The sequence below is a fragment of the Parasteatoda tepidariorum genome, chromosome 10, assembly GCF_982258835.1.
Source record: "Parasteatoda tepidariorum strain Cologne lab strain chromosome 10, Ptep-v5.0, whole genome shotgun sequence".
NCBI lineage: Eukaryota > Metazoa > Arthropoda > Arachnida > Araneae > Theridiidae > Parasteatoda > Parasteatoda tepidariorum.
The window spans coordinates 56,352,887-56,366,363 of NC_141764.1; the positions used below are offsets into that span (position 1 = coordinate 56,352,887).

General features: G+C 28.1%; 1 protein-coding gene across 1 annotated transcript in view; it reads right to left on the bottom strand.

The window, feature by feature from the left end:
- LOC107448584 (cell adhesion molecule Dscam1) overlaps positions 1-13,477 on the bottom strand; it is a 104,815-nt gene that overhangs the window by 74,110 nt on the left and 17,228 nt on the right. Inside the window, exons 3-4 of the mRNA XM_021146874.4 lie at positions 9,844-10,164; positions 1,441-1,602 (exon numbers count right to left, since the gene is read on the bottom strand). Coding sequence (XP_021002533.4) covers positions 1,441-1,602; positions 9,844-10,164 — 483 coding nt within the window. The remainder of the gene's footprint in view (positions 1-1,440; positions 1,603-9,843; positions 10,165-13,477) is intronic.

A 13,477-nucleotide genomic window follows, 5' to 3' on the forward strand; every position in this document is an offset into this window, starting at 1 on the left:
TGGTTAATTCCAACAAATGGTCCTCCACGAAGGCAAAACTTCCCCCCTCCAATACTTGATCTAGGAGTTCCCTTATCTTCTGGAATATGTTCAAAGCTACAAGGCAAAGGAGTTGAACATAAGTAGTCATCAACGACGTTTATAAAATAAAACAAAATTTATTTTATAGACCCTACAAAGAATAAACGTTAGATTAAACCCTTACTAAATGGGAATTTTTGTAACCGTAGCAGATGAAAGATAGCGCACTGGAGTTGTGCTAAATGTTATTTTTTTTATTAACTTTATGATTAGAAATATCAGTTTATTACACCACATAAATTTAAGTACAAACATTAAATTTACAATTTAAAATATATCGCAAATCAAAAATATAAATGAAAAACAAACTTAGAGTCATTTGACAGTTCATCGGCAAGTTGAGGTGTTTACAATTTATTTATTGCAATTTTGTTTTAAGTACAAATTTTGAGTAAAAATATTAAAAAAAATGTATCCAAACTTAGTCATTGGTGACTCTAACTCTAAACTTTCCATTTAGGCAGTGTCGGTCTTTCATGACTAATGTAAAATATGACATAATTTTTTTTTAAAAGTTTTGTTTTAAGTAATTACTGAAATTTTAGATAAACATTACTTATTTTCTTAATTACAAATCAAATTTTGATTTGTTATAGTCTGTTAGTAGTGCACTTCGCATTACTATTCCACAATACGAGTGCTATTAAGCAGCGCGCGTGACCTGAATGGGATATCCTTTAAAATACGCGTTGCTTTCAAGGCGGTAGTTTGAACGCGTTAGCGTAAAGGCGTAAATTCGGCACTCAGCGCATTAACTTGAATATTACAAACGAGAGTAGTTGCTTTAATAAAACTTAATTGTTTTATTTAGGTTGTAATGGAATAAATAGAACGAATAGGAAAAACATATTTTTATTGGAATAGGATTGCGCTGAAATGTTTTGTAAAGAAAAGAACTTGTACATAAACAAGAATTATTTTGTGATTTTTTTTTTTCATTTGTTCCTGTAAAATTGGTATTTCTTGGAAACTATTTTATGAATATTGCTTCACAAATGTGTTAGTAAGCTCCTAATAAAATCAACAATAGAATATTGATTTAAAACTATACTAAGGTAAACAATAATTTTTCTTAAAACTCATCTCTTTTCAAGTAGAAAAAGAAAGCATAAAATAATAAAAATTAAAGTCAAATTTGTACTTTTAGCAAGATTTAGATGCAAAAAATATTATACTTTTTTAAATACTTTCTATCCAGGAATTTCAACGGAATTATATATATATATATATATATATATATATATATATCATGTGTATCATGGGGAAAACAAAGAAATGGTTACATTAATCAGTACGCTCGTACATACATTAAATATTATAACTTTATAAGATAAAATATGTAATGCATTAAAAACATACCGCTTATTGTATTTGGTTTTATGATAAAGCCATCCATTCTTTCCCAGGAAGTTACTTTTACATAATCAGAAATATAGCTTGGAATGGGACAGTGTAAAACTGCCATGTTTCCTTGCAATACAAACTCGTCAAACAATTGTGTCTCGAATGACTGTGGAACAACTGAAAAATAAGTCAGAGTTCATGAAAGAGAAAGCAAAAAATATTACCATGAGGAAAAGTTTTGCTTGTTAAAATATTAGTCACATCTTTTAAAGTTACAGCTGCCACTTATAGCGACAAAATATTTGGCGACATCATATTTTTTAGTTGGATTTCATGGTGATTAAACCAGCAACTCCTAGACGAGATAAAGCCTCCTCACTGGTTACTATAATCGAGAAATCCAATCCCTTAGTAGCCAGGACGTAGTGGAACTTTTTTTATAACCTCAATGCTCAGTTTATGTTTGTTATGTCAGACTACTTAATTAATCCATACAGAAGCCTTATTCCTTCTAGGAGTTGATTTAACAATAGTGTCCTTCCATTAATAGTAAAAATTATGTATTTCAGAAAAAAATTTAAGAAAAATAAAAGTATTTTTAAGCAATTCAGTTTCTATAAGTCTTGTAAGACCACATTTATCAAAATATCCAGCTGCGTTGAAATCTGCAATTTTGCTGAAACTTCCCATGCTTTTCACCACCTATATTTAAACTTTAGTTCATTTACTTTCGAAAACCAGTTAAAATTTTGATTTCCGATTTTAAGAGATAATGTTACAGTTGTGTTTCATTTGCTGACAATCGAAACTTCTACCAGAATTAAACTCCAGAAAATGAATCTAAAATGTTTTTTTTTTTATGTTTTTTTTGTTTTAAGTATTTTAACCCTTATTTGTTTGGTTTAACTATATTCTTAAGACTCATGGAATTCTTTTTCAGATATTAATTTTCAAATTATTAAATTTCGTTGTCTGACCTTTCCAACATTTCAGATTCTTCCTGCATTTTAATTACATTTCCTGAAGAAAGCTGATTTTGCTAAAATCTCTACATGCTACCACGTATTGTAAAAAAAAGTTTATTATAGAATTCTTCAAAAATGCGTATGCAAATTTTATTTAATATTAGCGATGCTTTGAAATAAAAGCTACGACATGCGTGCGAGTCTGTTATTCTTATTAAGCTTACAATGAGAATATTTATAATTTTTCTTTTAAAATTCAACATTAAACAATGCATTTAGCTCCATTTCTTTGTTTTTCTAATTCGTTTAAGATTTAAAATCAAACCTCGGTGAATCATACTATTGATCTAGGAAAAATATATATTTCAAGATTTATGCAATAAAATTTGTTGTAAGGCTGTTATCTTGGCATGAAAACTTCGCAGCTTTCAAGCTCACATTAACTGCCATTTTTAAAAAAAAATTGTATAACTTTCTAAACTTTGCATTAAATTTGTGATTTCCGGATCTTGCATACCAAATATGAAATTAAAATTTTAATTTAACGTCTTTTTTTAATGTGTGATCAATCCTAAGAAAATAGTACCTTAAATTTATGAAGGAATTATTAATGACTTTTCTGTTCATAGATTTTTATAGTCATAAAATTTATTACCTGAATTGTTAACCTAAAGGCTACCTAAATTTATTTATTGGGTATGCAACGCAATTAAATGATATAATCAATGACTTAGTAGTATAAGAAGTACAGTTATCTTTTTTATTAGCCAAAAGCTTTCATATGTGGGAAAAAATACAATTTTTCTCACTTAGTATTCTATATATAATGCATATAAAAAATGTTTTCCACATCATAAAAAATTGACTTCGAAACTAGCAAAGAAAGCTACATCTGAAAAAACTTTCTGTATAAATTGGTGTTTGGTTGGCCACGTGCTGTTTTTAGGTTCAAACAATTGCAATTTATCATTGTTCCAAAAGAGTTAGTTGCATTGTGTGTTCTACCATACACAGAAAAAAAATTCTTCCTTCTAACGGGAATTGATGATCTATTCTATACCTTAACCTGTTGCGATAGCAAAAAGGATTATTGGCTTCTGGCCATCTATTGAATTCTTAATGTATTATGCATTGTCTTATAGACGAACCCCAGACCAAGCTTTTTTTGTTTAACATTCATAAAAATGTTCCTTACATTATCAAAAGCCTATTATCATAATATATAGTACTAGTTTTAAAATATATAAAAGTTTCAGTATAAGAGCTAAAATAGTTTAAATTTTTCTATAGCAAATTGTAATTTAAAATTACTGAATAAAAACAACAAAAAACTAAGAACTAATAAAAGAGGTAAAGAAACTGTGGAAAATGTTCTTGGAAAAGAATTATTTTTAATGGAAGACAAGTTTATGGTTGTTTACTTATTCTTATTTATATCAAATAAGAGTTTACTTGCCTTTTTCTTAAGTTTAGTATAAACTTAAAAATAAGCAAAAAAATTTTAATTGACGTAACTTCAAATTATATTTTAAACTTTTGAGAGTTATAAAATACAAAACGATTATTATTGATATTAAACCCAGTAACGCTTTTATTTCTTATATGCAGTGAAGCTAAAAAGTTTCCATTAAAAAAGTGTTTATTTTTTAACTAAATGAATATTTTCTTCATTTAGCTATTACTTGATTTCTGAAAGAAAAAAAATCATTTGCTCAATATTAAAGCAGCCCTGTTTCATATGGGAAGAATTCTTGTAGATTTCCAGCAATTCACGTGACGTATATGTCAACATGGATTTTAAAATGCTTTATTAAAGGCGTTTTCTTTAGCTCATTTATTTCATGACTAACTTTTAGCCATTTTAGTTGATATTTAAGTCATAAAATATAGATAGGGATTCGAGTTTTGAAACTCATACAAAATGTAAGATAAAAGTTAAATCTATTCTCAGGACTAACATTTACCGACTAATGTGAACTGGTATATTCTAAGTTTCCTTGGAATTGCTGTCAGTCCTTATCATACTTCCTACTTAGGTGGGCATGCCTGGAAGTTCCTCCAAAGTTGTTTAAGAAGAACATGGACGATTTAACACTTTACAAAATTTTTTAAAACGTGTTGCACTTTAAAACTCTTTTTCAGTGAAAGTGCATAGGTATGGTTCAGGAGCTTGGTTATGTGTGGTAAAATAAAATTGAGTATGATTACATAGCTTTTAGTTTCATATTCTACCAAATGTGAATTTTGAAATAAAACAACGTGAAAATCAGTAAATTTTCTTCACTTTAAGAGCTTATTTGGAACTAGGCTGAGTATAATGTAATTTTAAAATTTTTGGCATCATAAGACATCGTTTTGACATACATGGAGCGTTTTTTTACGCTTATACTAATTAATTTGAACTATTTTCTCAATTTAGTTTGCTTTTTAGTACAGCATTTATTTTATTTCAAGTAGTGTTTTTAGCGTAATTAGTCAAATGTCATTGTCGTCGTTTCTAACATGATTAAATTTTACGCTTTCTTCTAAAAGAATTAGTACTATTTATTATTTTTATTTTACCATTCATTACATAACTTATTTATTTTTACTTCAAAAACAGTTAATGTTAAATTTAGTTTTATATAGTCACCTTTTTAAAGCATAACTATTAACAAAATAAAAGCGTCGTTTCAGATAACTTTAAAAATATGAATTAGGGGACATAGTGCCCTTACGTCACCATGTTCACATTAATCCCCGATTTCATCGAGCATAACGAATAAAACTATTTCGATACTAAAGAACGAGCAAACATTTTTTTCAATTATGGACACCCTAAAATATAACTATCAATTTATCATAAATAACTAACCATTGTTATTGCATGTTTTACATGGGCAGGTTTTACACATAATTAATTCATATCTTTATACAGTATGATCTTTAGAAAAATACATAGAATTCATCATAAATTTTAAACTGCTACCATCAAAATTAAGCTTACATAATTGCTTAATGGCCTAGTAGTACGCACATCGCTTTTCCCCGTATTAATTTCGTAAAAAACAAGAAGAAGCTCATTTCTTTAGAGTCAAAAATCAGATTAAATATTTTCAAATTTTGAAATATCAGGAATAAAAGTATTTTCTTTGTTTGAAGATAAAATTCGACACCCATTGATGTTTTTTTACCTTCAGTCTCTATTGAAATTCACATTTTGATTTAGAAAAAGAGTATCGTTGGGTATCGTTAGAAACCGCTTTATTGAATAACGCTTTCTTAAGTTTGAAATTAAAAAAAAAACTTCAACCTTAATATATAAAATTAGTTATATAGGATCAATGAAACAGATTTACAAAAATACGGTGGATTATGTAAAAAACTATTTAAATCTTTTTTCACAGTTTTTTTTATTAATAATAAAGAAATTTGCTAAAATGCATATTGTTGGATGAATCAATGTCAGCATGATCTTATCTGCATGATGACAACATGATAATATCTTCGGTCAACATGAGTACAACAGATTTACTATTGTGATACTCAAGAATAAATTAATCTCAGTAATCTATATTAAAATATGGTTTTTACTTATAATTTATATGTTACTAATTCCTAATTTTTAATGGTTTATGCACAGTTCTAGAATTTTAGGTTTAGTGTTTCAATTTGACTTAAATAAGCATTTTATGCGATTCTAAACAATTTTAATTCTATGTTCGACACAAAATACCATGTCTTTTTAAAGTTGAAACAATGGTTTTCAGTTACAATGACTCTTGTGACATCAATAAATCTGTAAGTTCAATTCGAAAAATCCAAGAACAGGGCATACTTTCTAATAAGCAATAAAGTTCGGTAATCCGATTCATTAATCATTCTTAAATTACTCTCTCGATACTTGAGTAGAAAAAACTTAGTAGAGGTACACTCCAGACATGCTTCGAAAATCAAAGAACTGCCTATCAGGGATATCGGAAAAAGCTTAGGGAACTGTTTTTTTTCCTAGTCCTCGTGATTGAGGTTTTTCTATGAATAACAGGCCGCAGTATTAGAATAAGAAACAATGCCTGAGTTTTAGCGTACATAGAATTAGACGATGTTATATTTTATCGTAGACTTTTAAAAATGCATAATATTTTAAAAACATTTAGTTAAAAGTAAATGCATAACATACATATATATATATATATATATATATATATATATATATATATATATATATATATATATATATATATATAATGGCTTCTTTTAAATTGTAGGTAAGTTATGCATTTACTTTTAACCACAATAAAATATTATGGATCAAATTACGGTATTAAATACCGTAATTTTTTACATTATATACACTACCATGCATCATTATATACACTACCGTTCAATAATGGGAAAGATACTTTCAGTTTTTGACATTTATATTGAATTTATGAAGAAATTCTCAAAGAATTATTTCATAACTTATAAGATATTTAGTTCTTTTGATTATTTATACCTAGTAATAAAATTTAAAGCTTTTAAAGGTTTGGGAAACCCGATAATAAGTTACGAAAGAAAACATGTATTTTTGAACACTTTTTGCCGGAAAATCAAGCATTAAACTTGAATCTTGCATCGATTACTTTCGATGTTATTTTCAATATTTGTATAAAATATCGTAAATCTGGTGTAAAACTTATTGCAAATATAGACGTTTTTAAAAAATATATAAATTTCGCCCAATGGTTTTTTGCTAACGCTTAAATTTGAATGGCATATGCGTCGGGATTATTGGCTAGCGTGGCTACAGAGTATCTTCTTCTTTGAATTTGTCATTTAGAATTTCAACTTCGAGGATATTGGTTATTATTCTTTACACTGAAAGCCGCGTACCGTTTCAAAGTCTGGGTGGTGATGTTACGTTAAAGAATGGTGGATTCGCCAATTTTCAATTTTTATATGTGCTGCGGCATGCTGATCTAGTTCAGTATTAATGTACTAATATGTTCTTGTATTACCTGGAATTTCTTTTAAAAGTTGATTATTGATGTTATAAACATCGTACTTTTTGGGCTGCTAATATTGCACGTTAATTGACCCACTGCAGATATTTGTAATTTCGCGTGATGTTTGGAACTTAGGTTCTTTAAATACTAACATTTCTGCGATTAAGAACCTAGGGTAAATACTTCGCCAAATATAGCAATAATCACCTCATCCTATGTTGGAGCATTGTAGTATCTTTTGTAAGGGCATGCAGATGTTTTGTCCTCTTTAATAATTTTGTAATAATTCGATGGCATTTAATCAGTCTAGTTAACTGACAACGTTGATTGACTTGATCATCAATGTTACTCAAGAAATAAATTTGTAGGAATTTTTTATCTGCCTCAGTCAATGATAGAAGTAGTCTGGAAAAATGGTAAATTTGTCCGTGCACTTTGAATGATGGTATGTAATTGTCGCAGATGATATGTGTGGCATCGAATGAAGTTGGTTGGAAATACGTATTGTACCGACGTATATTCGCCAACAAATTTTTCGATTGGCCTGTTTGAGTTAATAGCAACTTTGATAACGAATCGGTTGGAGAAAATAAGTCAGTTAGTTTCACTTTTCCTCCAGAACATCAAATTCCAGCAGTTTCACTTTTAAATTTGGGATGACTATGGAACACACATAATTTATCCATTTTTCTAATGATGACGCTTGGATGAAGACTATAGTTCATAGTAGGATCATAGTGAAATGTATTAAGATATACACCACCGTATAGACAGTGCCAGAATCGGGAAGTGATCGGTTTCTATTTATACTTCGGTTTTCTTAGATGTTTCAGGCGAATGCTCTTGGGCAGTGCGTCTGTCTTTTGGCAGTCTTTTGGTTACCGGTTTTCTTTCCAGTTGATCAGATGCTTCTAACGAACGTGTTAGAGCAGCGTGTTCTTGATTAATTTCGAGATTAAAACAATGACTAACTCTTAATCAATCAGAAAATTCCATTTAGTTTTTTGCTCATCTCGCTTGAACGATTCAGTAGTAGAATGCTCTAATGTTGACAGTGATCTTTACCCTACTTTCAGCTACCTAAATATATATATATATATATATATATATATATATATATATATATATATATATATATATATATATATATATATATAGTATACAGAGAGAGAAAGAAAGAGAGTGAAATCCACAAATATAACATGATTGTGTATAAAATACGTCAAGACAATTTATTAATAGAGAATTCTCACATCTAATGTATACCTAATATAGTACTTTTTGAGATAAATATATTTATTGTTTTATTTCTGTTTTATCATTTAACAAATGTAACTCTTGACAGGATCCATTATACCCTATGTTTTATAATACTTCACTTTTTTATTTGCATATATACAGGCCATTAGTTGCAAAATAAATCTTTGTTGTGTGTTGCACCACGATATGTTTCACTTATTTTCCAGTCATTTATTTCGCATAAAGAAATGCCAAGGAAATTTCTCACAAAAGAGACAATTTAGCTGGCGATCCAATGTTTTTTAGTTCTCATTTTATCCTCGGCAGCTATCATTTGCAAAACGCGTCGAGGTGCAAAAACATTTTCTATTTTATGAATACTCTTTTTATATCCTTTCTTCCAGCAAGCCATTTCGAAAAAATATAAGCAAGCGGCTTGGCAGAGCTGAACGTGAACAAATTTATTCAGCTATCTGTATGTAGATACCTTCAGGAAAAAAAATGGTAGAATTTTTACATTCGAATAAAATCTTCAAAGAAATTGTTTTGAATTCAATTTCAAATGTGCCTTTATTTCATGCTCTAATCAGATTTTCCTCCGAAAAAACTTTAAAATACTGAGTAAAATACTGGTAAAATACTAAAATAATTTATATTATATATTTATGCATTTTTTTAAATAAAAATATATAAAAAAATAATATTTTTACACATTTGAAAAAAGTACTTATAAGTATTTAATGTTTAGTAATGTTAGTTACATTGTGTTGCTAGGTTGACGTTGATACACCTATATGGTGCTCATGAGAAAGTGCCTCACTACACGGATGTTTTTTTATTTGTTAAAGAAATAGAATGACGAAATATTCTGCTATCTTTGACGAAATTTGTTTCCTTGAGGAGTAGACGATAGTTATTGCGTCATTTTGATGAAATCTTTGATCAGAGCATATACCAAGAAATGATTTCGTCAAAAACGGAGAATATTTCGTGTCGTTTAAGCATCCATGTTTTACAGTGTACATTTTGACTGAGAATAAAATTAAAAATGTTTATTTAATAAATAAATAAAGCTGCACTTTTAAGGTAGAAGCAGATTGCAGCTTTGAAATCACCGCTACAGATATACACGAACTGTTAAAAAAAATCTCTTTGCAACAGAGAAAAAAATGTTCCCTATTAACAAAATAAATCCGATTTTAATCAAGCATTTGGAAATATACTAAATAGAGTTTATATCTCTTTACCTGCTCTAACATGGACTTCTCTGCTCCCGATAATTCCAGCTACATTTGAAACTTCGCAGCGATACACAGCAGCATGAACATCGGCTCTATATTCTTCTCCAAGAAAGGGTGGAAACACTAATGTCCCATCATGCCGAGCGTACCTTAATCCTGTTAGGTCTTGAATCAGTTCACCACTTGCCTTCTTCCATGTTACTAATGGGTGAGGTAAGCCATCTGCAGTGCAAGGTATAATTGTACCAGAGGAATTTGAAAACTCGACTTTAGTTGGAGGCTCTGCTACAAAACTTGGGCCTCTAACAGGTTGTTTTTCTGCAAAACCTGAATTGAGAACATACGTGAAATATATAGATGGTAAATAATTTAATCGAATATTAATAGTATTACTGCCCACCTTTATTATAACTGTTTTCCATTCATCTGCATTGTTTGCTCTTTATTATTGCCAATACTCAGTGTGGATGGTTTTAAGTTGCACATTTAGTGTGTCTTTGATATGGTTTGTAGGCTTCGTTATGCTTAATTTTTGCAACGCCTCAAAAAATATGTTACTTTTTTCTCAAAAAAAATAAGGATCCTTTTCATGCACAAGGACTTTGGCCAACTGACGAAGTCGTCGTGTATGAAAAGGGAAGCACCATTAGTTTAGTTTGAGACAATAGAAAGTTTGAAATCTTTTATTTATAATCAACTGTTATAAAGAGCAAAGGACGGATAGTGTCTTAAAGGCTTCCTTTTTTAAAAGAAAAGTAAGATTACTAAATTTGAATGATGACACAATTCCATACAAGAATGAATAGCATTTTTATTTGACTAATATCCATCCATTATCAAATCCGTAAATTCTGAAAATGTTTCACATAAAGATAAAATCTTTCTTAAAATCTTCAAACTTAAATAAAAATTAAAAGAGAGAGCTAATTTTACGTTAAATGACTTAATCCGTTTAGTTAAGTCTCATCTCTTACAATTTTTTAAAACGTACCAAATAAGTAAGCAGAAATAAGGAATTCAGCATAAGGAATCATCCGTAGGAATTCAATATAAAAAGTGAGTATATTTTGTTTCTACATTTTTTTATAAAAATTTAAAATACCTTAAATTTTAGATTTAAATTAAGTGTCTTTAAAATCGTTAATTTTCTTCATTAGAACTTACACTTTTTATTCGTTACTTCTCAAAATTATAACTTTTTATATTTACTCGTTACTTTTCGAAAGTAACTTTCGAATGTACGGTTGATTCAAAGCTAGAAATCATGTTTAACTAAGGGTTTTACGCATTTTTTCAGTACCTGACAAATAATGCAGTGTAATAAACAATTACCCTGTTGGACTCTGTAGTGATTGAATGTTTTTTGCAGTGACATTTTAGAAGAGTAGCTCCGGTTTTGGTTTTAATAATTTTTATTTATTGATATTGATTAATTCATTCTAATAAAATATTATGATTATTACAAGAAAGCAATCCGAAAAGTAACTAATCAGAGAAAAAAAAGTGTGGTCGAAACTACAAGCATATGGAAAGAAATATACCATGTAACTAGCTCAATAGTAACGTCAAAAAGTTTGGTACTTTTTAAGCTATGGTAGAGATTTTAGTAAATATAACAATAAAATATGTTTTTATAATATATGATAATATTTGGTAAACATGGTAAAATCTTATAAATTTATCATATCATAGAGCATGACACAAGAACTGTTCATTTGGTTAATTTTAATATTCAGTTTTGCATTTGTTTACTGAATGTGAGGTATAACTATAAATTAAAAAATATATAGAATTTCAGGTAAACCCTTATCACACGAACGGAAAAATTAACAGGTAAATGGTTTAAAAACTGTATCTTTAGGTTTTATTAATCAGAATCACATTTTTACTTTTTTACAATAAATGTCATTAGCTATAGAGTACGGCGATATAACTTTTTTTTTCATCCGTGTGCAGTTACAATAAATTATTAACGTGATACTATAAATAAGAGTTTCATCTTGAATCAGCAGTCACTTATCTCTTATTGATTTACTTCTCTACATTTATTTTCATGAATGATAAGGTGTTTTTTTTCTAAAATTTGAAACTTAATTTTTAAGCTGCTTAAAGTTTTGCTGTGAAATTCTTTTTTAGTATCAATTGGTATAAAATTAAGTCTCTGTTCCAATTTTGTTTCGTTTTTTCTTAAGAAAAAATGTTGAATACATTCATGATCTTTTAATGTAAATTTCAGTAAAATAATAATGCTAAAGCGATAAATATATTTTAAATCTATACAATCTCGCTTTCTTCCCCAATTCATGTTTAATTTTCAAAAAAAGTTTAAATTTGATTATATATCATAAGACTTTCAAGCACTTCATAAGATTATAGATTCTGAAATCTTTTTTTTATTTCTTATCATACCTTCCACATATATTTTTCTTAAGAAAACAAACCAAGCATTCGATTAAGTATGCCCTAAAAATTGAGATTACTGATTCTGGTATTCATGAATTTAAAATAAATATTAAATTTTAGTACAGAAGTTTGAGTATGTTATTTAAGCTTGAAAAGTATTCTATTTCAAACTTAAATTTTTCTACAATATTTGAGATATGAATTTGATATTGATAATTAATCCGTTCAAACTTTGAAAGTTAAACTACATATGAATTAACAATATTTCAATAAAGAAATCGCAGTCTTCTTTAGCTGTATACCACGTCAAGATCGAATATCGAATTGAAAATTAATCTGCAATAATTTGCATATTTTATACTTTCACCTGAAATATCCTTTTTTAGTTACTGGCATAAAATATGCATTCTCTAACTGGCTTTTATATAAATGTTGCATTTTACTGAAATACATGTAAGAAAAATAACTATTAAGAAAAATAACTAGTAAGAAAAATAATGTCTAGTACTAGGGTAAATTCTACAAAATCTATTAATGATTATTCAAATGAACTCATTAATAATTTATAGCAGTGTGTGATGCTCTATTTTATCAATATTCTTTACGGAATTAACTTACAAATTAATAATATATCAAAATAAAAAAATACCATAAATACCATTTTTTCTTTTAGGGTTTTATGAATGGAGTTAAATTTATGCGTAGTTTGTTTATTGTAAAGGTAAATTATGTCAAAATGCATATTTGTGAAGAAAAACAAATACAAAAATTCAGTAATTGCTACTTATGTCATGGACAAATTTTGGAGTTACTTATGTAATGAAGTTAAGTATAATGAAAAATTAAAAATATTTATAAGGTAACTTCTACATTGCGCATAAACAATGGAGCTCTCTTGAACGGCACACCTTTGATCTAATGATCGGATTTTCGTGCACTAGGATTTAATATTAATGATTCACGAGGCTGGAATAAAATTTTAAAATTAATTAGCAAAGGCATTATTTTAAATTAAATAAGATACAAAAATGCATTATCTTTCAAAAAATAATAATTTTTCTTATCAATTTTTAAAAAACAATTATGCAGATAAATTTTGATTTCTCATAAACTATTCCGCCAATTGCTTCCAGATTTCGTATTTTGCCCTAGAAAATTATGTTATTTTTAATGATGTCTTCTAATTCATAAATGTTTCGGTTATTATTAAATAAAATAACAAAAATCATAATAATAA